General features: G+C 39.5%; 1 protein-coding gene across 2 annotated transcripts in view; it reads left to right on the plus strand.

Moving 5' to 3' along the window:
* Window positions 1-26987, plus strand: part of dsb (scavenger receptor class B member debris buster) — a 37061-nt gene that overhangs the window by 8486 nt on the left and 1588 nt on the right. The window contains exons 1-8 of one of the 2 annotated variants that reach the window (XM_014355409.2): window positions 8497-8706; window positions 15803-15894; window positions 16771-16931; window positions 24019-24157; window positions 24940-25143; window positions 25299-25443; window positions 25898-26152; window positions 26642-26760. In XM_014355409.2, coding sequence (XP_014210895.1) covers window positions 8649-8706; window positions 15803-15894; window positions 16771-16931; window positions 24019-24157; window positions 24940-25143; window positions 25299-25443; window positions 25898-26152; window positions 26642-26760 — 1173 coding nt within the window. In that variant the 5' untranslated portion in view covers window positions 8497-8648. Of the gene's footprint in view, window positions 1-8496; window positions 8707-15802; window positions 15895-16770; window positions 16932-24018; window positions 24158-24939; window positions 25144-25298; window positions 25444-25897; window positions 26153-26641; window positions 26761-26987 lie in introns of those variants that run through there. The other variant, XM_014355408.2, reaches the window with a different exon arrangement.

Here is a 26987-nt window from a genome sequence, read left to right on the forward strand (position 1 = left end):
GCAGACTAATTGCAAGTTGAAACGAAAATCCGATTGGAATGGAATTGGGTCCTCCCGTGTCGTAAACCAAAGTTTTTATATCCACTTCTATTTCTTCTTTCGAGTCGTTTCGAACGAAAAAAAAAAAAAAAGAACAAGGCCGATCCACCCACAAAAACCCGGTCGCGTAAAAACGGCAAGTCAAATTCCAGTTGAACGAGCAAAACCGATACTCCGAGATTCCACTGAAAATTGCAGAAACAAAAAAAGAATCCTCGAAACTAATCCCAAACTCGTGTATAATCTCCGCCAAAAAATCGCCGGTGCACATAAATTCCTCGGGAAGCCTTGCCTACAACATTAAACAAGAGATAAAATGGACGAAAGAAAAGATGCACCCATGGCCCATTACACGCGAAAGCCCCCTCCATATCATCGGAATATCAGTCACTGGGGCTGTACAAGAGCCGCGTGTGCATTAGCGCAGCCGGTTCCAACGACTATGGGTATAGATAAGTGTGTGATAGTGCCTGGCAAAAAAAACGGAAAAACTGTTACTCGCTCAAGCACGCGTGTATCCTGTTCTATATAGACCACGGCGCGCCACCTCCGCTGCCCGACGACGGAAGAAACTCTCGATGCGCGCAAAAGCGAGCCAGAGCCTATATGTATTATACCAGGGGGAGGGAGGAGGGGGACAACGACTAATTAGCGAGTTGTATCGGGCGTTTCTCTTTTTCAGGCTTGCTTCGTTTTTTTCTTGTTTTCTGTATATCTTTTTGGATGCACGGCGACTACGGGTGGTAACGGCACTCGAATGGTTTTTCTGAACAAACGAGAAGCGCTGGCTTCGTCGAATTTTTACCGATTCACAGCACTATTCTTGTACATGGGATTGAAAAAAATTTTCGCTCACCCGTGATTTATAATCCTCTGATTGGGTTGAAAGGACCATTTAGGACCATTTTTCAAGCCAACCGTAAAAAATATTTTTTTTTTTTGTCACCCGAATGATACGGTGAGTAAAAAATTAATTTATCCTTGGATAGAAAGTTTGTGGCACAGAGTAGAAACATTTATCATGGGACGCGGGGTATTTAATAAAACGGCATTCTCAAAATTATTATCTTGTTCGAAGAGACGTAAGATTGCAAAAACAACGAGTATAAAATACCATTGAACCAAGCGCCAGGCAGAGAACTACACTAATCGGAAAAGGAGAAAAACCGAAACATCACAAGCAAATCGTCTACATCTACTTTTGCCGGATCACCGCCGGGCTGCGTTATCTTGTTAACTTTGACCTCGTTTCTCACAACTTTCTCCATGTCCTCCGTGATTACATTACTCTATTGCCTGTGCATCTATCGCTACAAGTTGCTCGTACAAATGTTGTCGTTATCATCATCATCTTCATCAGAGACACTTTTTCACGCTCAAATTGATCGATCGAGAGATGCTCGTGGTGTTAATAATAACAATACAATGCTTCACACTTCGCGTGTACGTGATCGTTTGCTCGTAGCGCGCGGACAACTTATGCCTGCTGAAAGCGCACGCTGATTATACATACACGCATGCACGCGCGTCTTGACCTCGAATAATCCTTTAAAAATTCCACCAGCTGTCTCTCGGCGTCTCTGAATCACAACGTGTTTTCCCACACATCGAAACAACCCAGTCGAGCGCGTCACCCTTTCAAACGTCTACCTGCAAGACGTTGACTTTTTGCATTTTTTAACCTAAGGCTTCAAAAAGGTCCGCTCCCCTGCACGTAGACATAACCACGGGAGCACGGAAATGGTCCATTGCCGATTTTCCAGCGAATTGGAACAAAAGCGATTACGTGGGGCTTTTCTTCGATTTTTTCACGTTTCGTTTTTTTCCCTCGATCGCTGCCCACCCATTCGTCTTTCGGCTCCTTTGAGTTATCATGGGCACGCGAGTGTGTTCAATAATCTTTTGGACATGACTAGCGCGTAATCCATACAATTGAATCGCGACTTCCGTGCGATTGTATTCGCAGAGCTCGATGCTTTCCACGAGAAAAATGCTTGGTCCACGGGTGGAAGAAACCCAAAGTTCGGTGCGCCCGGAAAAGTGACCGTTTATTTGAGTTACGCGATTGGTGGGGAAAGCGGGAGTGTGGATTTATCAAAATAAGCGACGATTGAAATTTCTCCTCGCGAGCGTTATCCAGTTTGTCAACTTACGGCACTCGTTAGATCATAGTTGGACATTCCTTCGATTCGACTGTATCAGGTAGTCCGAGTTTCGTGGTACTTCGGAGCTCCGATGCGTGTAACCGCCAACGCGCGAATTTGATGATTATATTCATTGAAATATAGTGATAACCGAGGATACCCAAGTGCCGATAAATTTTTCAAACAATGTAATCACTTAATTGCGTCTGGCGGAAAAAAATCACGAGTCTGATTGCATCAATCTTCCCACCGGTTATTAACACCCGTGTATCTCTATCATTGTAATCTTCTTCCACAGAAACAACAAAGCACTAATCACCACTTAGCTACACTCTTGGTGTTTAAAGAAATGAAAAAAAAAAAAAAAAAAAAAAAAACCAATCTCCTCGTCACGTTTTCTTCACCTACAATGTATACCGCACGTACGAACCATAAAACACACCATTATTCATCGGCACATGAGAACCGTGAATCAATAATCCACGAATTAACTTCCTCGTATTTGGGTACTAAATAATTAAAAAAAAAAAAAAGGTCACTAAACGTCCAACCCACTGACCCACTTTGATGAAATTAACGACAGAAGAAGATCTGCACGGGACGTTTTTATCCTTCCGATTCAAAAGTCAGCCGCACGTTCCTCACACGTACGTGATGAATACACACACGTGTAATGCATTAGCAAACGGTTCTTCTTCACGGCTAACCACCAAGGGCTCCTCTCCCGCGGTCCCGATTAACATTCCCAGCGCCTATGGTCCGCTACGTGTGCATGCCTACTTACTCCCATCATTTTCGTCATTATCATCGCTGCTGAAACAGCCTCTCTCTCTCCTTCTCCCTCTTTCTCATATCCTCACACTCTACCGCGAATGTAATTTCAAAAGGAGCCATTCGTCCTCCTCGTGGGATCGGGCTGCTGAATAAATTTACGGCCCAAAGAGTCCTCGGCGACGAAAGGAGATCCCCTGCGGAAATTGTACACCGACTCTCGTCTACCCATAAGCTTTTTTTACCTATGATGAATATCGTGTATTTGTTAAATTGGGTGATCGATGCGATCGAGGGACGCAGAAGCTTTACAAAAGGTGGTTTCGCTTGATCATCCGATCTGGGGGGAAACAGTGCTCTGAAGTTACAAAAATTGCAAAGATAAGTACTCTGAGTTGTCAGTTTACACTGCGAAGCGAGTGATGCAGGCTTACATGTATTAATGGGCACGTTGGTACTATTTTTCAGTACAAAGTCCCACGCAATCGAATTTTTATTCATACCAACGGTAGATTTTGTTTTTTTACCGATTTCCATTCCGATCGAGTGATTTTTTTTTCAGTGCCCACCAACACTTTATAACTTGATTAATTTAATTTAACAAAAAACACAGACACACCCAGCGATAATGACACCACACCAGGGTCGTGTTGTAGAAATTAAACGCCACGCATTATACGCACAGTGTGAAAACCAGTGGAGCCGTCGAGCGGCGATTAAGAGCATATAATATAATACGAGCCCCTGTGTAACCATGAGAAGTTCACCGAATCGTATACCTCCCCAAGCAGCGTATATCAAATCAGAAATGCATGTGCACGCGTAAGTATAAATGTACGGGTATATAATATAGAGTTTCGATGCCGGCTCCTGATTTGTTTGGATTACCGCACGCGCGCGAATGAAAGTGTGCGTCTTGTATTTATTACATAAAAACATATACAGATGTATGGTTGGATGGGCTTATTATTTCAACGCGGGAAAGTGTCTTATTCAACGCGGATAGGTGGGCATTGTTGTCGAGCTACCGCTGTTGTTATGGTATATACCCTAATAGTTGTTATTGTTATGGGGTGTGTGAAGTATGTAATAAGGATTGATTACGCGTTATTGGCAGGTAGGGTATGTGGGAGACCGACGCGTAATCCACTGTTGGTATTTCACTTCAATTAGACGTAATAGCTGCGCTTGATGATTGTATTTATCTTTTCACATGGTGTCGGATTCAGTGGACGGACTCTTGCGTTTCATGTTTTCCTGGATCGTGTAGGTTCATTTGTTTCAATTTTGCTTTAACGGTTGGATTGATTAATTGACAAATTTCGATTGGAATGCATTTATTTTTATGATACTTTTTGTTTTTGACAGCTGCACATGGACATTCACTATTGGATGCAGAGATGATGAAAACTTGTTTTTAATCATATTCATTGGGTGATAAATGCTATTCCCGCGACAATATAAGAAACGAAACCACAGTATATACATATAAAAAAAAAAAAACGATTTTTCATCAGAAGCAGACGCTAAAAAAAATCTGATAATCTTTTAGTACCGATAATATTCGACTGAATTTCCGATGGATCGATAAGTCGCGAGAGTGAGAGAGGGAGAGTATAAAAATTTATTTTCTGTTTTTCACTGGTTGGGGATTTGCATAGGAAAAAAGTGATCGAACCGTGAAAGTGGTTTTGAATAACGAGACATATAATATATTGTAGTATTGAGCGCGTGTCACGTAGTTTATTGTGGACGCATTTTTGGCAAAATTGAATTATTTTGACCACAACGAGTTTTTTGGAGTTAATATTTTTTTGCTTGTGAGAATAGACTTGCTACAAGTACATATGTTTTGTATTTATTAGAAAAAAAGCTATACTGATGTGCTTGCAGAGTAAAAAAATGTTGTTTTGATGTCGGTTTATGTACAGCTATATTGTAAAAGGAATTAATCAAATAAATCTTGTTCTTTTTTTTTTTTCAAATAAGGAATGAAAAAAAGTTCACGAAATAAACCTCCAAAAATCAAAAACAGAATGTAACTTTATTTGTACATTTTACATAGTTCTCGTGAATCATTCGGTATGGTCATTGAAAATCCACAAAAGATCGTAAATATGGCTTTGGGATGAGTCAAAAGAAGAAGCCAGCCGTTAAAAATGAGGTCATTTCGGATTGTCATGAGTGTAAACAAAAGAGCTTAACTCATTTTTTTTACGGAATTTCATTTGCTTAATCTTCTACGCAGGATGCGAAAAGTTGTTTATTACAGCGAGAAAGCTGATTTTTTTTTTTCTTAAAGCATCGCTAAATATACTCTTAAGAAAAAAAATTTAGTTAAAAAATTGTTTTTAAACCTGTTTCAAGATTCCGTCCAACAAGAAATAAGTGTTGTATTTAAATAAACATTATTTTTTGCTACCTAATAAATTAAGGATACGTTGCATTAAGAATGTCGAAAATAAATTATGTAAAAAAAATGTAAATTATTTAAATGACTTGTTTGTTATAACTATTGGTCAAATCTTAATAAATAGTCAAAACTTAGATGAATGAATAATGTATAAATTTTTTACTTCGAAAAATTTTGAAAAAAAAACGAGTTATTTGTAATGTATTTAAAAAAAAAGTATTTTTTTCTAATTTTATTACTTGAAAAGTAATTTTATTGAATTTCTTGGCTATAGAATATGTTAGTATTTTTATATTCCTCCAAACGTTCAAAAGTTGTTCACAATTATTGCTTTCCTTATGCGTTTGGCAACAAAAAGCTTAATCACTATAATTGATGTTTTAATAAATAATATTAATGAAATATTTAAATTTCAAGTATAGCAAATAGTCACCATAAAACACGTTCAATAATATTTCAAGTTAGTAAACCGTTTTGAATTGATTGTCACAAATACTTAGTGAAAATTATAATTTTTAAATATTTATTTTATTATATAAATAAATGAGTAGAAAAATTTAAAACAAAATCTAAAATAGACATACAAATTTCTGTTGCAATGAAAATAAAGAATAAACTGGATTTTTTTGGCATTCAGAGACGTAAAAAAGACGTAAAGTGATAGACAGTAGTTTGAGTGATATGTTCTATACATATTATTTTTTTAAGAAAATTACTTCCCTCTGAAAAAAAGTAAGAAATCGTTAATTTATTAAATAGACAAACATGTAAATGAAAAATGATTTAAAAAAAAGGTAATTATTTTCTGCTGCATAGAAAAAAATGAAAACAACAACTGGTCGTAGTTTATCCCGGTTTATCCTGCTCACGATACTTATTTTCCAATGAAGAAACAAAAAAAAAAAAGACGCCAGCCTTGATACACAAAAGTGAGCAGGATGTTTTTTGGTCCACATGATGCGTAAACTTTCCTCATTCGATTTTTCCTCCCACCGTAAGGACTAAGTCGCTATTCATTCAAATTTTTCCGTCCGTTGTGCCGTTTATAGGTTTTCCCAGTCGTTAATATTTTCCATCGATTGTTCACGCACTTACGCACGATCGTGAATTTCTGTTTTACCAAACGATCACGATACCGCGTAATTTTCGGAGTCAATAACACACGATAAAAAAAAATTAGACATTCGTACTAAGGATAACGCATGTGCAACAAACAGTATACATTGCATTAATTTTCGATCATTGTTCCGGGACACTGCCACAATTGTGTTGCGTGATAATGTTCATGATTATGCGTCCTTATTATTCAACAGACGGTGAAATTGCAGCAAATACGAATAAAGTCGGTCTCTCGGCCATTGGGGAACGTATACGCGAATCGAAACATTTTATGAGTCATTCCCTTGAAATTGATGTTTATATAAAACATTACATGTTTACCAAATATTACAAATTTTACCAAAGTGAAATGAAAGAAAAAAAAGTAAGAATGCCAGTGATATTTTGCCTATACGAAAGAAGCAAGGAGCCAAAGACGCGAAAAATAATTAGCCAATGGACCGCCAAGCCAGCCCAGCCTCGAATGGGTGCATGTATACCTATATATATCTCAATGGTGGGGAGCGGAACGAGAAAGGAGAGAGATCCCAAGAGAATATACATTACACACATGGGTAGTACTGTTTATGCAACGTATGCACGCGTGCACCTCAAAAGAGTAAATGACTCTCTCGTCCATGCAGCTAGTTGTACCAGCAAATGCTTATCTCCCGCACGCGCGCTCGGGCACCTGCAACCAGCCTTCACTACTGTTTGGTACACACTACATGTTATGTATGTACCTGTACTGGCGTGCGCTCGAGCATTGGCACTTTCACGCGCGTTTTAATGCTTGCCGTGCTGGGCTCTGTCACGTACACGAGCATATCGCAAGGGGATCCAATTTGAGGCGCAAGAGTGTTTTATTTGGAGGACTGTCTGTGTCTCGAATTGTTGCGAATCTTGTCAATTAGGCTGTTTTGATGATTTCATTACCGATTGATTGCGGTGATTCAAAATCAATTTGCACTTTTTGCTTTTCAAGTTGTCTTATGAAAACTTATTTCAACTCCATAAATCAGCCACTCGCTATGATCACACGATATAGGGATACACGTGGCAGTAAACCAATCAATTATGACGATACGTATACGATTTATCTTACAGAGGGTATGGTGTTTAGATTACTGTTATGCGAGCCACCATGCCAGTATCATCAAATTTGTTCAACGGTACACCCGTGTTTACTGTATTTGTGGGCATTTCCTGTTATTTTGTAATCGAGTTTTACGATATTATGTAAAATGCGTGTGTGTTCATTATCCAATCGATTACGAGTTGCGTGTTGCGGTGATGTGATTGGGTGTTACCGATACCCACGTGTATGAATTCATCGACACGTTTGAAGATTGTATAGGTAAAAACAGTATTGTAAAGAGCAATTTGTCACGTGTAATGACGTGCACCTCCGTTTGGCCAAAAACAACAGGTGTCGAAGACGATCGGCGCGAAAAGGTCCAAAACAACCGATCCCGTCGCCGATCAATCACATCCCGTATCATCGTAACTCCATTTGCATCGCCCCTCCAAACAAATTATTAATCGAACGTATGTTTGCGCGTACGCACGTGCCGACAAGCAAAAAAGGAAAAAAGTCTTCCGATGTTCATTAGATCGGCGCGAAAAAACTTGCCGATCTCACCGCTGCGGAATAACGTCATATACCTACACTCCTCGAACCTGACGCTCGGCAGGGTATACAAAGCATGGCTCGCATCCCCGCTTCACGTGATACACGTAAAACTCGAGAAACTGAAGAAAAAAAAGAGCTGCTAAAGTTCCGCGAAAAGTCCCCTGAAACGCATAAAGTGACGATCGGGCAGATCGACTCGTCAATAAGATGCTAAAGTTTTTGTCAACCTGCTCGCAAAAAAAGCCACATCGGGAAAAAAACAACCACCTATACACACGCTCGCGCGCGTCAATAACGCGTCTCGGTTTTTTTTTTTTTTTTTTTTTCCGTGCTCCCTGTGACTGGTAGAGGGGCCCCCTGGAAGATAGAGCATCGGACCGAGGATGACAGTAGCCTCAGTCACTGCGAGCCAGCACGAGCTGATAATCCTAGTTCTCGGTGTCGTCTTGTCGTCGTGCACACCGATTAAAACCTTACCTTGGCTCTCGCACCCTGGGACCGACCGTTTCTCTTATGGTGTTCACGTGCGTGCCGCGTTGGCTGAAAATCGATGCGCCGCCCGCTCTATCGGAAGAAGGACAAGCGCCGCGGAGCCAAACCTCCCTCGGGTACGTTCATCTCTCCCCTCACTGCTTTCTTTTTTCGACTAGCTTTTTTTGTTGTTGTACTTTTCATTCAATTATCTCTGTGTTTTGTAGAATCTGTTTTTTTTTTTTTTTTTTTTTACCAAACAGGTGTTTTGACTTGTTTTTGAAAATCGGGTAACCTTGATTTTTCATAGCCGATGCCATTTTTTACGGTATCGGTCGGAGGATGTGTCGCCGTCGACAAGGTCGATATATCAGTGTATATCATCGATGCCCGATTTCCTTGGTTTATATTTAAAACATCGGCGGTGCGACAAAAAAATGTCCGTGCGCGCGCGTAACAGATTTTAACATATAATATCCATGATCATCGATCGGCACTCATTTGCGAGTCAATTTGAGTTAACATGTTCGCAGCGTTTACCATGTCTCTCGTTTTCGGTTTCCGCCCTTAACTGAGACCTTGACGGAGCGAGTGCCGTGGTTTAGTCCCTTGCGGTGCGTGTACATTACCCACCTGTGCGATTTAAGTCAGGGCCGCAGATTTTGGGGGGAAGCGCCTGACCTTCGAGCAAAAAGAACTTGTGCCTTTCACGCGCAAAAGAGTTGCATTTTTTTCACCTCTTCTCGGTGACGGGTGAGAATCTTTCGGTCACCAACGCGGCTCTTTTGGAGTTAACCATTTACAATTCTGGTGTTATTTACCATGTCTCGTTGTAATTACAAGATGTACAAGATGCCTCTCTTTACGGCTCGACGCTACAAACAAGATAACAACTCGTTTATGGGTGGCGAATTGTACGGGCAACGATCAAACACCCGATTACATGTACTTACCGTGCGTATGGTTGTTTCATTTGAGCGAACGGGTTCATTGACTCCATCTCTCTCGCACTTTGTAACGATCTATCACCCACGTAATCCTTTTCCCCCAAATATTTATGTAACAATGATCTATGTACTTGTCGATATTCAGCGCTTTTATCGCACTGAATCCCTGTTAAGACCAGAACTGAGACTTGTATTGGTTTGGGACACACCTTATGAAAATTATTCTTCGTACGACCCGTGTGTGCACGTGTTTGCCATCACGAAAATCTCTCAGGGGGTCCGGAGTGAAAGGTGCAAAAACAGAGGGGGGTACAGAGTCTCTTGGTCATCAGAAGTAACTTGCCGGGAGATATAATTGCGGAACACAAAAAGATGCTTTCGAGGTCGCCGGCAAGGTATCGAGGTCGTGGCGCAAGTGCAGACGAAAAGAGACACCATACGCAGATGACCAAAAACCACACCTGCGCGTAACGGCGCGTAACGTTTACACCAGCCTCCCTCCCTCCATCTCATGGTTTTTCTTCTACGCACCCTCTGCGAGTGACTTTCACGCGTTCGCCGGTTGATGCGCGATTAGCGATTATGCGTCCGACTTTCTTTTTCGCCGATACCTGTACCTTTCCTCTCTCTCTCGCTAAAACGTGGGATTCGGAGAATTCGTACGCCAGAGCTTGGTCTCTATGTTACGGGGTTACGCGGTTTCCGCTCGCAATATTCTGTAACATCAATTACATCGTCGAGTGTTCATATCTATTATGTATTATTAAGCACGGAAAGATATCGAGGATTTCGCGTTTGTGCCAAGGAGTTGGGTAATGTTACGTAAATCGTTACGCGCGTACGTGCGTGGCCAAGTACCGCCGGTGCCGATAATAAGGGGAGGATGTTTGGGATGACTGTTCGGGTATCGAGGCGGGGTTGGATTTTATCATTGCCGGGCGTGTTCTAAGAGTCTCAGTTCGCGATTCGGCGCTTGTACATTGGATTCCTAGGTATTATGTGATTCCTTGCTTGCGAGAAAGTTACTCGAGTTGCACGGCTGGCGTTATGCGTGCGTTGTTTATCTCGATGTTTGGACATGTTTTGGCGTACTGTCCCAGAGTGCGTGGATTGGCTGTTTTTCTTTCCTTTATTTGGGATGTACAGTAGAAGGATTTTTTGGATGGAATGAAATTTTTCATGCATTTCATAATTGACTCGTTGGCACCGTTGGTGAAAAGGATAATAGTGAACTTGGGTTTCAGAGCGGTTATTTCTTACATTTGTACTACTTCTAATGTTTTATGATTAGATACTTTTCTGTTTTCAATGGTTTTCCATTACCAGGAAAGCATCGACACTGTTATTCGTACCAGGCAATAATCCATCGTTCAAGTTACGAGGCGAAAATTGCTCTCCTCGTATGAATCGCAATGACACTTTGCGATCGCCATCGGTCTTATTAATTAAAATCTTTCGACATTTCATTCGATTTAAATATTGTTTGAAAGCAGGTTTGCATCCATCTCTTCTTCCCGTTTTTCCTGCTCATCTGTGGTGCAAAAACAGAAGCACCGCAAAAACTCTACTGTGACACGTAAAATGATACCACATAAATTTTCTCCCCTTCAACTAATAACAATAATTAAAGAATTCGCAGTCGCATTAGCCAGACTTGCAAATTATTTTTTTTTCTTTCATCTCGTTAAAATTGAGGAAATCAGCCACCAAACTTATCAACGACGACGACGACGATAAAAAGATTTCTTGCAACAAAAAAAAAAAAAAAAAAAAAAAAAGGAAAGGGACGTGTGCTAAGAGTCCTTGGCGAACGAGCGCTCGACGCGCGGTGCAAAGAAAGAAGACGTTAACGATCGTTTAAGCGCTCGTTACAGCTTTTAACTGCATTTTCGAGGACCTTTTACACCGAGAGCTGCTTTTCCGCAACTTTGTTTAAGCGTCTCTTGGAGCGAAAGCAATATCGCACGCGACTTTTTGAGTGATCAGATAAGCTTTGTAGTTAAGATCGTACGAGTGAGATGCGTAGTAATTGTACCGTACGTACACGCTAGTGATGTAACTCCGCAGGACCCTTGCGATCTTGATTTTTTATTATCCATTTTCGAATGATATTTTCCCAAACGAAAATCACCTGATGCCGATTTCGTGGGGTAATCATATATTTTCGATCTTCTCTGTTTGATTAACTTTTTTTTGCCCACTCGCCGATAAATGGTAGGTGCGCACGTCTCGCAGTCTCCGATAGTTAGAAAACGAGGAAAAAACATTCCCTGCGACTCATGTTTGTTGCTCGAGACTTTTAATTTTTCCATTAGAAGAAAAGACGCAAGAAAAAGTGCACCTCGGCAGGCTAGTGTCACGATTTGTTTTTCATCCGCGTATACGAGTGCTTATACGATGCTCGAGCGTCTGTTTTGATCGGACAAGCGAGAGACAGCTTCTTTTTTTACGGTCTCTGCGCGTATCCTAGAGTTCGCACGTGTGAAATGCTACGTGAATGCTTGACTGGTATGCAAGAAAAGTATCTACTATCATCATCTTTGTTGGGGTTATAAAAAAATTTATACTGTTCCATGACGCTTTGCCTTTGATTAAATTTTCATATCGTTAATGGTATATACTCTAAGTAATAGCGCGTGAAAATTTCCATTTTAACGAGTGTATGTGTTTGATAATAAATGAAATGCAAAATTGTTTCTAGAAACCACGATTAACTGTCGTTTTATGAACAAGATGATGCTAGCGAAAAGTTCACGACAGTAAAAAAAAAGTTGATTTCAACAAAGAGGAAACTTTTTCAGTCTTATCACAAACGCCTTCTAGGACTATCTAGATGATATGAAAAATAAGTTACGCGATCAAGTACGTGATCATCATTATCTTTGTGAAAAGTGTCGGGCCAAGCGACCATTGGTCTTATCGTACTTGGTTTACTCTACTTACCAAGTATTCTATAATTATAAATCTCTGCTTAATCAATACTCAAGCTCAGAACTTTACTTGCACTGATTATTATCTTTGTCGTGATTTCTTTTGTAAAGAGACTCCGTAATCATCTCTGTAATCTTTGATATTGTAGCAAGTGTTTGGTCTGTACAATTTACAGCTCTATACTATCGTCTATTTGAACCTATTGACGTACCTAAACCTTACGATTACCTCCTTTATATATTTATTACTAGCATCAACGTCATTTTCAAAAGTATCTACCCGTATTTAATACAGCCTTACCATAGCTGACCTATTTTACTTAACTAAATCTCTAGCACTTTAAACTTGACCTACTGATGCACATACACTTTATAAGTGTCTCTTTAAATGTATGCTAGGTACTTATCACCTACTTTAATGCTATTATAAAAAGCATTTACTTGTATAACGTAAGGTATTACTAAACTTGGTTTATTCTACTTGGTTACAATTCTAAATTACCACCTGCCTTTAGTCTACTGATGTACTTACACTACACTATGTTTTTAATTATCACAACCAGAATCAATTTAAAAAAAACATGGTCGTAAATTTACAGTCTTACGAATCTTGGCTTATTCTACTGAATCAAAAATTTGTACCTACATCACTTCATTCAACTGATGCACGAATACCTGAAAAATATATCCACGAGTAATGCACTACGTAACCATCCTTAACATCACAATCATTGCAAAAAGTATACGTTTATATTGAGAACAGCCTATCCGTACTTGACTTATTCTACTGAACCAAAATTTAATAACTAATGATGCACTTGAACCTTAAAATTAAATCTTTAAATACCATGTTAAGTACTTATCGTCCAAATCGGTGTCGTTGCAGGAAGTACCTATTTATATTTGCAGTCTTACTAAACTTGGATTATCCTACTGAATTGTAAATTTACAGAATCTTTTGATTTAAACCTACTGATGTTCTAATTTTTATTTGCAACGTTTTCATGAATCACTCATTCTACTTGACTAATACTATTGCTAATAGTTCCACCATATACTACATCTGTTGATCTCTTAAACAGCCTTACCATACTTGACTTATTTTACTTAGCTGAAACTCCATCACTTAAATTCGGCCCACTGATGCATTTGTATCGTAAAATTATCTCTTTTAATTATGTACTAACACTATAGTAAACATCATCAACAACAGTATTAGTTAATGGTCCTACCAGTCTTGGCCTGTTCTACTCAATTATAAATCTTTATTATAATCTAATTTTACCTATTAATGTATTTAAACTACAGGACTGAAATTATTATGTATTTATCTCCAGGTTAGCATTATTTTATAAAGCGTTTGCTCACATTTTTTTAGTCTTACCATACTTGACTCATTCTACTTAACGAAGACTTGGTTAATTTCGATCCGCATATGCACTGTACATCAGTGTTGCCCAAACTGCTTCTAGAAATAATATGCTATACACATCCTAATGGCACTATTATAAAAATTGTGATTCTGTATTATTTTTATAGTCTTACCAAAAACTTTGCTTATTCTACTTAATTGGAAATCTAGTTCATCGCCTAATTTAAACTAGCAGATGCCCATTATTATCACCAAAAATAGGTCTAATTGTCACTTACCACCAATATTCTTTGGAAAAACATCATCTTGAATGATTGACTGCCTTACCATATTCGACGTATTCTACTTGAATGTAAATCTAATTGATCACTTAATATTGATCAACTAATATTCTTACACTACATTATCACCTCTATGAAAAAAATACAATCTGTTCATAATTAACATCCTCATCGTTTGAAAAAGTATCTGCCTGTATTGTTCACAGCTTCGTATCATTTGTATTATTCTAAAAAACTGGTAAAAGACACGATCAAAGGACGCTAAAATCAGTGTCCACATCATCTCTGTAAAATTGCTTAAAATATTTTTGTTAATGTATATAATTTAAACAATACCCTCGAAAATTTCCGAAATTTTTTAGCATATAATTGTTCCTATGTCGGTCATCTATACACACCGAGAGTAAGAGTCAATTCGGTCAGCAGTAGCCACCTGTAGTACAGCCGCACCTGACCTTGCACTCGCGTGTGCCCACGTTCTTGGCGTCCCGGCGTGTCACAGAAAACCGGTAGATAAATTCGTGCTTGTTCTCACTCTCGGATAACCGCTCCGATTAAAGATTTAGCTCCGCATAAATTAACCACTTCACCTGATACATACCTGCAATCGGAAATAAAGTGTTGACTCTGCTTCTGTTTTCACTGCTTTCTTTATCTCACGCGGAAACAGAAAGTGGGAGCGACAGAAAGAGAGACAGCTCGAGACGACGTTTTAATAGCCAACGATTAAGCGTTGGACAGTTATTGGTAGTTGGCACAGAATAAAGCAAAAAATAAGACGTCGAGAAATCAAGCGAGTATAGGTACGAAGGAAAGTAGAATGAGCGTACCATCTTTGGCTGGGCTGCCCTAAAAGCACCGCGTACGCGGTAATGAACCTCCACTTGCTACACACGAATACCTACCCGGTGAAAGACCCCAAGAAGCGCCCTTTCCTTCACGCGTTCGCGTGTACAAAAACACCCACGCATACGGAGACACACCGGCACTAAGTCGGTCAACGCGCGCCCCATTTAAGTATTACGAGGTTCCTTATCATAAAATTTCCTTTCACCGCTCGCGCGAGCGCGTATCTCTTTCTCCTCTACCGTAGGCAGGTACGTATACATACGTACATATATAGACACACAGCACTGCAGAACTTCTCCTCTCTGTCTATATAAATGTGTACTCCACGTGAATGCCGGCTGGGGAAAATCGCGTGAAAGTCTTCCGCACTGCCGCGCGCTCGTTAATACTTTCATCGGACGAGCTTTTGATCCACCCGTGTGCGGTTTTTATTCTTATTGCTTTTCTTTCCCCCCCCCCCTCCTTACCTCGATTTCTGCGGTGGGTCTTATTATTACATCCTTGGCTTATGAAGGGCTGCCGATTCCGTGTGGGCGGGCGGGTCTTTTTGGTAATTGTACATAGTTATAAAGATGTGTTAGAGGTAGCTGATTTTTTTTTTTTTTTTCATGGTGGAACAAGTTGAAATTTGGCCTTTGAGTCTCAGATTTGACAAGCAGATTTTATGGGCTCGGCTCGTTTTATTCGTCATTAGAATATGAATACTTTTAATCCTTACCAGATCATCGACTGCTCTGACAGTAGTGGAATTTCAAAGCAATCAATTATTTCTTATAAAATATTGCAAAAGCATCGCTTTCGATCAAACATATATGTTCCGCATCCAATAACGTATTCGTCTTTGAATGTTTCAGGTAGAATAGCCATTATACTCTTCGGTCTCCTCGCCTTGATCATAGGCTCCATACTCATAACGATACCATGGGTCGATTACATCATACTCAGGGTAAGTACCGCTTTCAAGTAAAAAGGCAAAAAAAAAAAAAAAAAGAAAGCCCGATCTCCCTGCAATAATCTCTTTGTTCATTAAGTAAAAAAAATAAAAAAGGATTGCTATAATTACATCATTAGGTACACACTCTGTTGTAATTGAGAGCGCGACCGGGTAAATCTGCGAGGCGTGAACTTGATATTGCCTTCTGCTCCGCCACTAAACGCGCGCACATTAGCGGACCCGCGGATCACGTACTTCACCTCGAGATTTTCCAAGTGCGCGTCTATACAAACACGTATATGAGTACCCATGCACAAATTGTCGGAGAAAAGCGATGAATTAAGGCAAACGCGAGAAATCGAGCGTTGGATTTTGTTTTCACATCCCTCGAGATTCGCGCACGTGCAATTAGGTTGGAAAAAAATTAATTTTTTCTTCATGTCCCAGCTGATGTGGATAAACTAACGAGCTCTCATTCGAAAGGCAATTCATCAAACGTGATTTTTCATTGTGAACGCAAGTACGTACAAATTATTAAAATGGAAACTTTGCAATTTGTCGACTTTCGTAAAAAGTATTACAACAACTTCATTCGCAAGAAGGCATCAAAAGCATCGGACATGTAAACACGTGGATAAGTATGCACCTGTGAATCGACGACAGGACATCTTACAATCGGTTTCTAACGATTTTTTCACCCAGTATTAAAAGTCCCCATCGTTATTAATTGCCAAGGAAAATCAGAATTGCAGTAGGTAGTACGGGAAATCTCTCCTCTTAGTCAATCACACATCAGCAGGTGCGCGATAAATAACACGCGCGCGGAGAATACTCAAGAGTTGTCCGTCAAAGTGAGATTCTAACGTTTTATTAATTTACAACTCGCAGCAATTGAGGTTGTGGAACGGCTCGCTTAGCTTTCAATATTGGCAGAAGCCCGGTGTCGTGCGTCTCACCAAAGTGTACATATTCAACGTGACGAACGCCGAGAGCTTTTTGAGCTTCCAGGAGAAGCCCAAGCTCCAAGAAGTCGGTCCCTTCATCTACAGGTAAATTTTTTTTTTTCGTTTTTCTTGTTTTAGATTTACTATATTCCAATATCCTTACGTGTGAATGTAAACAAAATTACGTTACACGTGTCTGAATAGTCAGACTAGGACTTGTTGTGATTAGTTATAAATAAATAGTTAACACAATGTACTTTATTAAAAAAAAAAAAAAAAATTTCTTGCAAAGTGTTTAAAAACCCATAAAATAATTGTGCTCAAGTCTGATAGAAGTAAAAATATGGATGCACCAACCAGCGTTTCAGATAAAAGTTACATGAAATATTATTAAACAACAGTAATGAAAAAAATAAAATAAAAAAAATTCATGGTGGCCCGTTCAATGTTCACATCAAATGAAATTTACGTGCATTCCTGCTATATTAAAAGGTGCACCCGATAATCCCGCATTATGTATGCACAACGATCCCGAGCAGCGCATAAAACATACTGCACGGGGAGAAAAGAGTCGCGTTTAGCATGAAAAAGGCAACAGCAATCATCTTCCTTGGTTTTTTTTCTCGAAAACCCATTCGTTTGAATGAATTTGAATCCACTTAAAATCTACTTGCTCCCCGTGCGTCTGCGCGTAAACTGAATTACAACGCGCATAGATCATACCGAGCGTAAAAACGTCAAACAAGTGAGTATGTATTGAAAAAAAAAAAAAAAAAAAAAAAAAAAAAAGTAGGGAAAGAAAAAGACCATATACCTAATGTGAGGATCAACCGCGAGAGCGGATGGCAATCAATTGCGAGACGGCGCACAATGACTAAATAAAAGCAGCGGTGGTAGATCTTCTCTCGCGAATCTAATTCCCTCTTACTCTCGCGCAGATGGAAAAGCCGCAGACAATGGACCCCCGGCAACAGGTCGAATCAGGCATCTGGCACACTTGCCACGTGCACGTGGATGTATGTATGTATCGCGCTATCATTGTTCGCGGTGTGGATATCGGCGACGCGCGTCAGGGCGCATTAACGGCAAGTGATCCACAGGCCCGAGAGGCGCGCGCGAAAGGAGAGTCCGCGTGTCCCATTGGCCGTAACTGGGTCGAGTTCTATATACACACCTCGGCAGGAACGAGTCGGGTCCATTCATCTCTTCTGTCTCTTTCTTTCTCGTTTTATCCGGCATAATGAGATTTCTCGCGCGCACTCTTGGCTGTATAAGCACACACGTACACGTTTACAGGCTGTTTTACCGATTATTCACGCGAGCTTCTTTTCTTGGTCTTGTTTTTTTTTTTTTTTTTTTTTTTTTTTCTTTTTCTTTTACTTTTATTTCCACTCGGAGCTCAAAGAGTTTCCGATGTGCATTAGCGAGAGAACGTGATGTGCTTTACCGTTGTTGGCCGTCCCGTGTGTTTTATTTGACGGTTTTTACGTGTCGATTTTGCACTTGAACGATTTCCCCGTTCCTTTTCACGTGTTCAAGAGTACCAAGTGATGGACGTACGTACAGAGTCAAGTGGTTGATCGAGACGAGAAAAGAAAAACAATTACAAAGTTTAATGCAGATTTATTAGCATGTTTTTTTGAACAGTAAATATTCATTTTTGACCTGCAGAATGAAATTTAGAGATATTTTATCTTCATCTAACTAGATACTCTGGACATGATTACTCGGAAAGAGATTTTTTTTTCATTCTACATGTATGTAATTGAAAGTTTAATGAAATATGTATGCTACTGACTCATCCGCAACATCAAAATCATTGCAAAAAGTATCTGTTTATATTCAATACAGCTCTGCCATACTTGACTTATTCTACTGAACCAAAATTTAATCACTACTGATGCACATTTAAATTTGCAGTCTTACCAAACTTGGAGTATTCTACTGAATTATAAACATACTGTATCACTTAATTCGAACCTACTGATGATTTAATTTTTATTTGCAACGTTTTCATGAATCACTTATTCTACTTGACTAATACTGTCGCTAATAGTGCCACCATATACTTCATCTGTTCATATCTTAAACAGCCTTACCATTCTTGAATTATTTTACTTAGCTGAAACTCTATCACTTAAATTCGATCCACTAATTAATTTTTAGCATAAAAGTACCTCTTTCAATAATGTACTAATAACATACTTTAAATTATCAACAACAGTATCAGTTAATGGTCCTACCAATCTGGGCTTGTTCTACTTAATAATAAATCTTTATTATGATCTAGTTTTACCTATCCATATTAAACTCCATGACTAAGATTATTATGTATTTATCATCAGGTTAGCATTATTTTAAAAAGCGTCTACTCGCATTTTTTTAGTCTTACCATACTTGACTTATTCTACTTAACGAAGACTTACTTAATTTTGATCCACTGCAGATGCACTATACCTCAGGATTTCAGAGATGACCTCTAGAAGTAATATTATGTGCACATCTTACTATTACAAAAACTGTACTATTATAAAAATTGTATACCATATTATTTTTACAGTCTTACCAAAAACTTTGCTTATTCTACTTAATTGGAAATCTAGTTCATCGCCTAATTTAAACTAGCAGATGCCCATTATTATCACCAAAAATAGGTCTAATTGTCACTTACCACCAATATTCTTTGGAAAAACATCATCTTGAATGATTGACTGCCTTACCATATTCGACTTATTCTACTTGAATGTGAATCTAATTGATCACTTCATATTGATCAACTAATATTCTTACACTTCACAATCATCTCTATGAAAAAAATACAATCTGTTCATAATTAACATCCTCATCGTTTGAAAAAGTATCTGCCTGTATTATTCACAGCTTCGTATCATTTGTATTATTCTAAAAAACTGGTAAAAGACACAATCAAAGGACGCTGTATATATACTATTTACTCATACGAGGAAGTGGAAGAAAAATTTATTTTAAAATATTCATAAGTTAATAATGTGTTTACGCCAATAAAAAATAAAAGATTTTCTATGATAAATGCTGACAAACGTATTTTTAATCTTGTTTTCATCGATACGTTATGATCTCTCAACCAGGTGGATACGGACACAGTAAATATTATTTTATTCCACCGAAAATGAGATGTAAATAAGTCTGATCACATTAGATCGTAGGTTCCTTAATTTTGAGCAAGTTAAAAAAAAAAAAAAATACAACATCCAGCTTGTACCAAGTCCTTTTTGTATTACATCGGAGTCAGTAATCCTTAAAAAAAAAAAAAATTAAACAAAACAAAAGAATTATCAACGCGTCCTCGAGACCACGCGTATGTGTATTTTGGCCCACTCCATCACTTTGCCTTATACGCCTTACTTTCGACACTTCATGACTACAGGGCATTTGAGCCGGAAATCATATCGTCGCGTCGAAAGTAAAGAAGGATCGTTTACCTTTCGTCCTTCCTTGGGGTATACTTACCTCGGGCAAGGTCGCTCGACTGACTATTGTGGAAAGAACGACTCTCTTTTCACGCGAGAGAGAGAGAGGGGCTTTTGATCTTTGTTTGCTTGATTTTTCGATGGCAGTCGAGTATCAAGGATATCGTTGCCCGCGAGAAGTGCTTTCCAACAGCAACTCGTGCGTCTGGAAGGACTTGGGCTGGCTTTTCGCTGAAGGGTCCTCACGGGCTGCTCTTTTTAACGCGTATTTCTTCAAGGAACCCGTAAATATGATCGCATACAGATGCTTTTTTCCGACTTTGGCAAATTTCAATTTTGCTACGATGGATTTCACGACACACATCCTTGACCTATCGCACAAAGCATCGGCGAGCTTGTAGACTTCAAGGTTCGGTGATGGTAATTTTTTGAGACTCATAAACTAAATCGATATAGATCGTGGGTCGTTCAATCTCGCGAAATTTTTGACATTTTTGAATTAATTTGAGCACAAGCCCCCGTATGCCCGAGGCTCTTTTCTGAGTAATCAAATCTTAAAAGTCTGTATGTTAATAGACTCGACGAATTTGGATGGTGGCTTTGAACTACATTTTATCAACCTAACCCAGTTTGTCGTGTGGATGCCAAAGACCTTCTGTTACTCTCGTGATCGCACGCGTTGAGATTTAAATTTTCGTGTTACTTCTTGCAGCTCAGTTTGTGTCGAAAATCACAAACAACAAAAGTGTTCCGAAGCTCTACATTCCCTTAACAAATATTACGAAACACTGCTTGATTACTGATTTTTTCTGATCAATATATCAATCATCTAATTAACATCGAAGCCGAAAATTACATGTCACACGTGCCTGACAACCTCCAATTACCAATAACGCGATAACCAACCATTCGCCCCAATTTTTTCTACACCTTTTTAATTGAAGAGTTAGCTACGTCTCAGTTCAATTTCATCGTGACATTAATATTTTTGTAAAGCAGCATTCGTATGGTTAAATGTAGAGTTTTTTTGATCACATATTTGTTTTTTTTTTTGTTTTTTTTTAATTTCCATCTTTAGCTTACACGTCTAAATATATACAATCGTAAATTACACAATAGCTCGACGTTACCGCGCATCTTTTGCTCGAAGATTCATGTTGCACCTTCTCCAGCAGGTCCAGCAGTTGTTGTATACCTGTATGTTTACTCTTTCGAAAAGTTGCAAAAGTTTATGACTACTTTGTATCTCATTGTGGGGGTAAACTTTAATCCATCGCTTCGATCTCTCGAGCAGCTGTCAAATTTCCGTGTAGTAACTGTTAGCAAGTTTTCTCAACATGATGTCTTGATTGTCATTACTATTTGCAATTAACTAAATTTTTATGGTCCAAAAAATAAAAATAAGCAAAGTTACTGTATTATACTCGATCATTCGTAAAAAGGATTGAACAGTGAGATAAAGTTGGATGAAATAGAGATAATAGTATGAATAAAACATCGGAAATGTTTGATAAGTATTTAATGGTGCCAACATGTCAGACCACACGGTCTGTAGAAAAAGGTAAAAGTACGGTAAAAACAATCATCAGTCAGCCATATCATATCAATAATCGAGTTGGACCAGCTTGTATCCATCGACGACAGCCGGTGACCTTAATGTAACCTGAAAGATCAGGAACAACTAAAAGTGACCGATACACCGATCCTGGGTGACTATACGTGCATATCCTATACACGTACATGCAAATCACACACGCAATCGCTTTCTACGGAAGCTTAAGGCTGCTGCAGCCACGTAGCTCTCGTATTACGTACGCTACGTGACGAGTCTCGTACATAACGCGTGTGTTATTACGCAGCCGATTACGAGGGGACTTGCCGAGCCGTGTGTCTCTGCACGAGAGCCAAGATCTTTTAGATCGGACTAATGATCTGATTAGCGGAGCGGAGGGACAGGTAGTGGAGTCTGTGTGTGAGTTCTGTTTTTTTTTTGGGGTTGTCGACAGATGTTTCGTCAAAATTTTCGTCTTCGCACGTTGGTTGTTGAAAAAGTAGAAGATAATTCGAGTCACCGGTATTCGTTCGTAACGTGAGAGTAGTTGATTATGGTTTGGAGGAATCGTCGGTTCACGAGCAAGAGAATAGAGTCATTAGGTACCTTTATGGACGTTTACGAGGTCGAATCGGCATTGAACTAGACAACGATTAATGATTGCTCTGGTCGTTGGTTGACCTTAAAAGGTATAGGATCACTTTTGTAACGGGTCAAGTTTAATGTCAATGGATTCCAGAATCATTACTTCTTTGCTTCGATAGCCATACATCTCAGTTACGTTTTTCCATCAGAGTATTCGTATAATACCCAACTATTTTGGAAGAAACACCAAGACCTTTTGTCAAAAAAAAAAAAAAAAAAAAAAAAAAAAAAACAGTAGAGTAAAAATAAGAAAGTAGAGCGAGATCAAACAGATCATTATAGTAATTAGTCCAAGTAAGTGGAAGGTATGCTTCTGACGTCCTTTAAAAATGAGTAATCACCTCAACACTTGTTGACCTCAATTAATAAAGCACTTAAGAGATGATTTTTGGCACAGTCGGTGCAATCCAAATGATAAGTCGTTAGTTTTCACTAAGTTGGGTTGTTGTGATTTCAGCGGTACGAGTTGAAAAAAAAAAAAAAAAAAAAAAAAAAAAAAACAACGGAGATGTGTCTTACCGCGTTTGGATGCTTCTACTGAATTCATAGACTTAAGTCACGTAATGACACCCCAAATATCGGCTTCACAAATATACACTTGCTGGGAGAGAAAAAATGTGTACCCAGTAGCCTCGCAAGTAGCTGCTACCATTTTTTTCCGGGCCATTAGCCTCGTACGCCAAAAAAAAAAAAAAAAAAAAAACAGGAGCGGCTCCTTGGCGTTCACGTGAGGGGTACACGACCTAATCAAAGACGAAAATCGGCCGAACCTCTGGTACTCCACCAAGAGAAAGAAAAAGACTTTCACAACGTGACGATCATGGGTGTAAACTCAGCCATTAGGCGAACACATCTCTTTACGTAACTGCGGGCGAGCGCAAATATTACGGTAATAGACGTATAGACACAGATGTAACCGCGCGCTCTCGTGTCACGTGTATATATATAACCCACGAGGAGAATTCAAAGAAGGTGGGCTCCGCTGAGGAAAAGTGAAAGCCGAACTTTTAGGGCTCGCGGTGCTGGGTTACATTCGATCTTCCAAAGTCGCGTGTTGGCGGAGAAGAAGGCTCAAGAGAACTCACGATAGGCGCTGTCACTTGAAACTGATACGGTGAAATTACTCGAAGAATAGATGATGTTGGCTGAAACTGTTGATTGCATCTTGTAATTTAGTGAGGGACTCTGTTTTGATTGAGAAGAAAAAATCTCACTTTTGACATGTAGGTATTTTATTAAAGTAGCGTGACTCTCGAGAGACTGCAAATGCCATTCTGTAGGTGAAAGGATGTATTGAAAATGAAAAAAAAAAAAGAGGATTGCGTTGCTTTAAGTACCTGCTAATAGTCCGGGCTTTTGTTTGCGGGAGATAATTTATATACGAAATGCTGGTTTTTGCATAAATCTCAGGGGGGAAAAACCTGTACCTTTTTAAACACTCATTTTTCAATTATTGAATCATGCCTATCCTTATATTTATGTGCCTGTTTTTATGAAACGTGTCAACTTATCATTTTTTTTCTCTCTTTTTCATCGCATTGTCCAGGGAAGATATGGAAAAGGTGAACATCGTCTTTCACAACAATGGAACAGTCACGTATCAGCACAAGAAAATCCTCAATTTCGTACCAGAGATGTCAAAGGACAGCGATCTTCGAGTACTTGTGCCGAACATTCCACTCCTCGTAAGTCAAAGTCCAGGCCTGAAAATAAAACCCACCCGTAAACCGATTTTCCATAAAAATCGGCAAGTACGCGATCATTGAAAAATCATAATCATGCGGCAGCCACATTTACCGGTTTTCTAGAATTCAGTTCGTGAAAGTCTTGTCCGAGCAAAGGTCTAGAGCTTGTAATTTATTTCTGACATTAAACTCGCGGCTGCAGCCGCCTTTTTAAACTTGCGTCAGAGTTTGCGCGCTGCTGTTTTTTTTTTTCTTTTTTTTCTTGCGCGTTTTCACCAACAGTTATTGATTTACGAAATTCGCTCCATACTCCCTCCCTCCCTGATCACTCCTGCTTCCATGGGGTAATTATACATACATCGGCTGGTTTATCTGGCGCTATGACTCATGCCCAATGTGGAGCAGTGAGAGAATAGAATTTTTCATACCACATTGGCTGGTGAATGCTTAATTGAATTCGATGTTTATTGTCTTTTTAATGCTCGTGCCAGACAAAGGGAGAGGGGAGGCGTTTCAAAAAAAATCTGTCACAAGATAATGGATTGCGTGTATTTTTCATTGGTCTGCGTTTATGCACGTTATCATTACCAAATATTTACTTGAAAAATTTATTCAATATCCACACAACTGTGTCCTAAGCAAAATATAAATTCTTGTCGTGCAACTGATTAGATAAATTCGTAACAATTAGGTAATATGATTTAAATAATTGTTTGTGACCATTAAATGTAAGATATAAGTATATAAACAAGCAAAAGATATAATTTTTTCGTTTCCAACAGACCCTGTCGACGCAAAGCAAAAGCCTGCCCCGGATACTGACGATGGGCTTGTCCATGTTTCTCAGCGGCATGGACATGAAGCCCTTCGTACCAGTGACGGCACAGGAGTTGGTCTTCGGCTACGACGATCCGCTGATCAGCATAGCCCACCGATTTTTCCCGAAGACGCGACGCCCGATGAGTCAAATGGGCCTACTCCTTGGAGTAAGTCCTTTTTCAAAATGCTTCCATACTTTTTTTCTAGCTATCACAACTCAACTATTCGATAACTGATTATTTTTTACTAGCTTGTACGAAAAAGTTTACGGTTAAATTGATCTTACCGTGGATTTGTTTTTTTTTTGTTTTTGCTGTTATAGCGGAATGGGACGCTGAGCGAGGTGTCGACGATTTACACGGGCCACACGGACATGAAGGAATTCGGTCTCTTGAACAGACTAAACGGAATGGATAAGCTTCCTTATTGGCCGGACGCCCCGTGCAACTCAATTAGAGCCTCGGAAGGTGAGGATTCATTTTTTTTATTCCGTACACGAATCCGCGCGCCAAAAAAAAATTTACTACTCTGACTATGTTTTACATGTAGTAACAAGACTAATTTGACAACAGATTAGATTGCCCTATGATTTTCTGAAAAAGAAAAAACCTCTTTATTTTTTCATCAGAGCTAGCTGTTTTGCATTTGACCGCAGGTAGCTAAGGTGTGATCAATCACATACACGCATAAAGTAATCAAGTAATCGGTTAATTGCGCGCCGTAAACTTCTGTGTACGAGATAATAAGATGCGCGGACGCAAAGGAGTTGGTGATCGTTTTGGTAAAGACGGAGGTCGACGAGTAAACGTGAATTCCAAAAAGTATCGCGACTGAATAAATGAGTCGAGAAAAATCCCCTGCGCGGGTCCGAAAAAAAAAAAAAGAAAAAAAAGATACTCAGCGATGATCGCATGTTCCCAGGCTCATTCTTCCCACCTCGAGACCGCACGGGCGAGGACATCGTGAACGTGTGGGACAAGGACCTGTGCCGGGTATTACCCCTCAAGTATCGCGGTCCGGCGGAAAAAACCGGCATCAAGGCGGACCTGTACACGCCGCCAGACACCGTCTTCGACCCGCCCAGTGAACAGATGCCCGACAACGAGTGCTTCTGCCCCGACGATCCCAACAGTTGCCCGCCCCGGGGCCTCCAGAACATCAGCCCCTGCCAGTACAGTAAGCTGCGCATTTGTTACTCCATCCATGCGATACATGCCTTCCAATGACGTTGGTGGGTTTTATCGGGGATTCCCGGATGAAAAAAAGGAGAAGCAAGCCGAAATTTTTTTTTTTTAATACGCCTCGGTTCCTGCATTTTGGCGTTTGGTGTATCAGGTTTGCGGGGCTGGGATGCTCTTGAAAAATTTATTCACGTCTCCTCGGTTATTTCGATCAGTGGAGTTGGCAATTTCGGTAATTACGTTCAAGGCTTTGGGGCTTCGGAATATTCCGTGGATCGACAGCGGAGATGCTAATCGGCAATCCGGTTTTTTTCGATGCACCAACGAAAGTTGAAGGATTTTGTGCAGGGTGAAAAAAAAAAGTTATACTCTCTCGCGTGAATCGCAAAGCTTGTTTGGATGAATTTTTAAACAAATTTGTTGATTTTATTTTTTACACCCACAATTTCGAGAGTACGTGGTTTTGATGGGTTGCGTTTTACAGGTGCTCCGGTGTATCTATCGTTCCCTCATTTCTACAAGGCAGATCCCAAACTTCTGGACGCTATTGTTGGACTAAACCCAGTGCCAAAACTACACGAAACGTATTTCAAAATACAGCCGGTAACTATTCCTTGTCTTTCTAACATTACATAGTATATATATACATCATAAACTAAGTGCTTATCAATAGTAATTCTTGCTATTTTTCCAACACTGCACCCCATGTACCGTGTAGGCAAAAGAATAATTTTAACTTTGTACACCGATTGTCCAACAGTGATTTTTTACTCTCGGTGTAAAAAGCCTAATTTCTCGTGTCTACGTGCAGTGTTGGAAGTACTTGTTTT

This window comes from Copidosoma floridanum, unplaced genomic scaffold, assembly GCF_036245765.1.
Source record: "Copidosoma floridanum isolate Cflo_tuat_1 unplaced genomic scaffold, Cflo_Japanese_pri ptg000014l, whole genome shotgun sequence".
Classification (NCBI taxonomy): Eukaryota; Metazoa; Arthropoda; class Insecta; order Hymenoptera; family Encyrtidae; genus Copidosoma; species Copidosoma floridanum.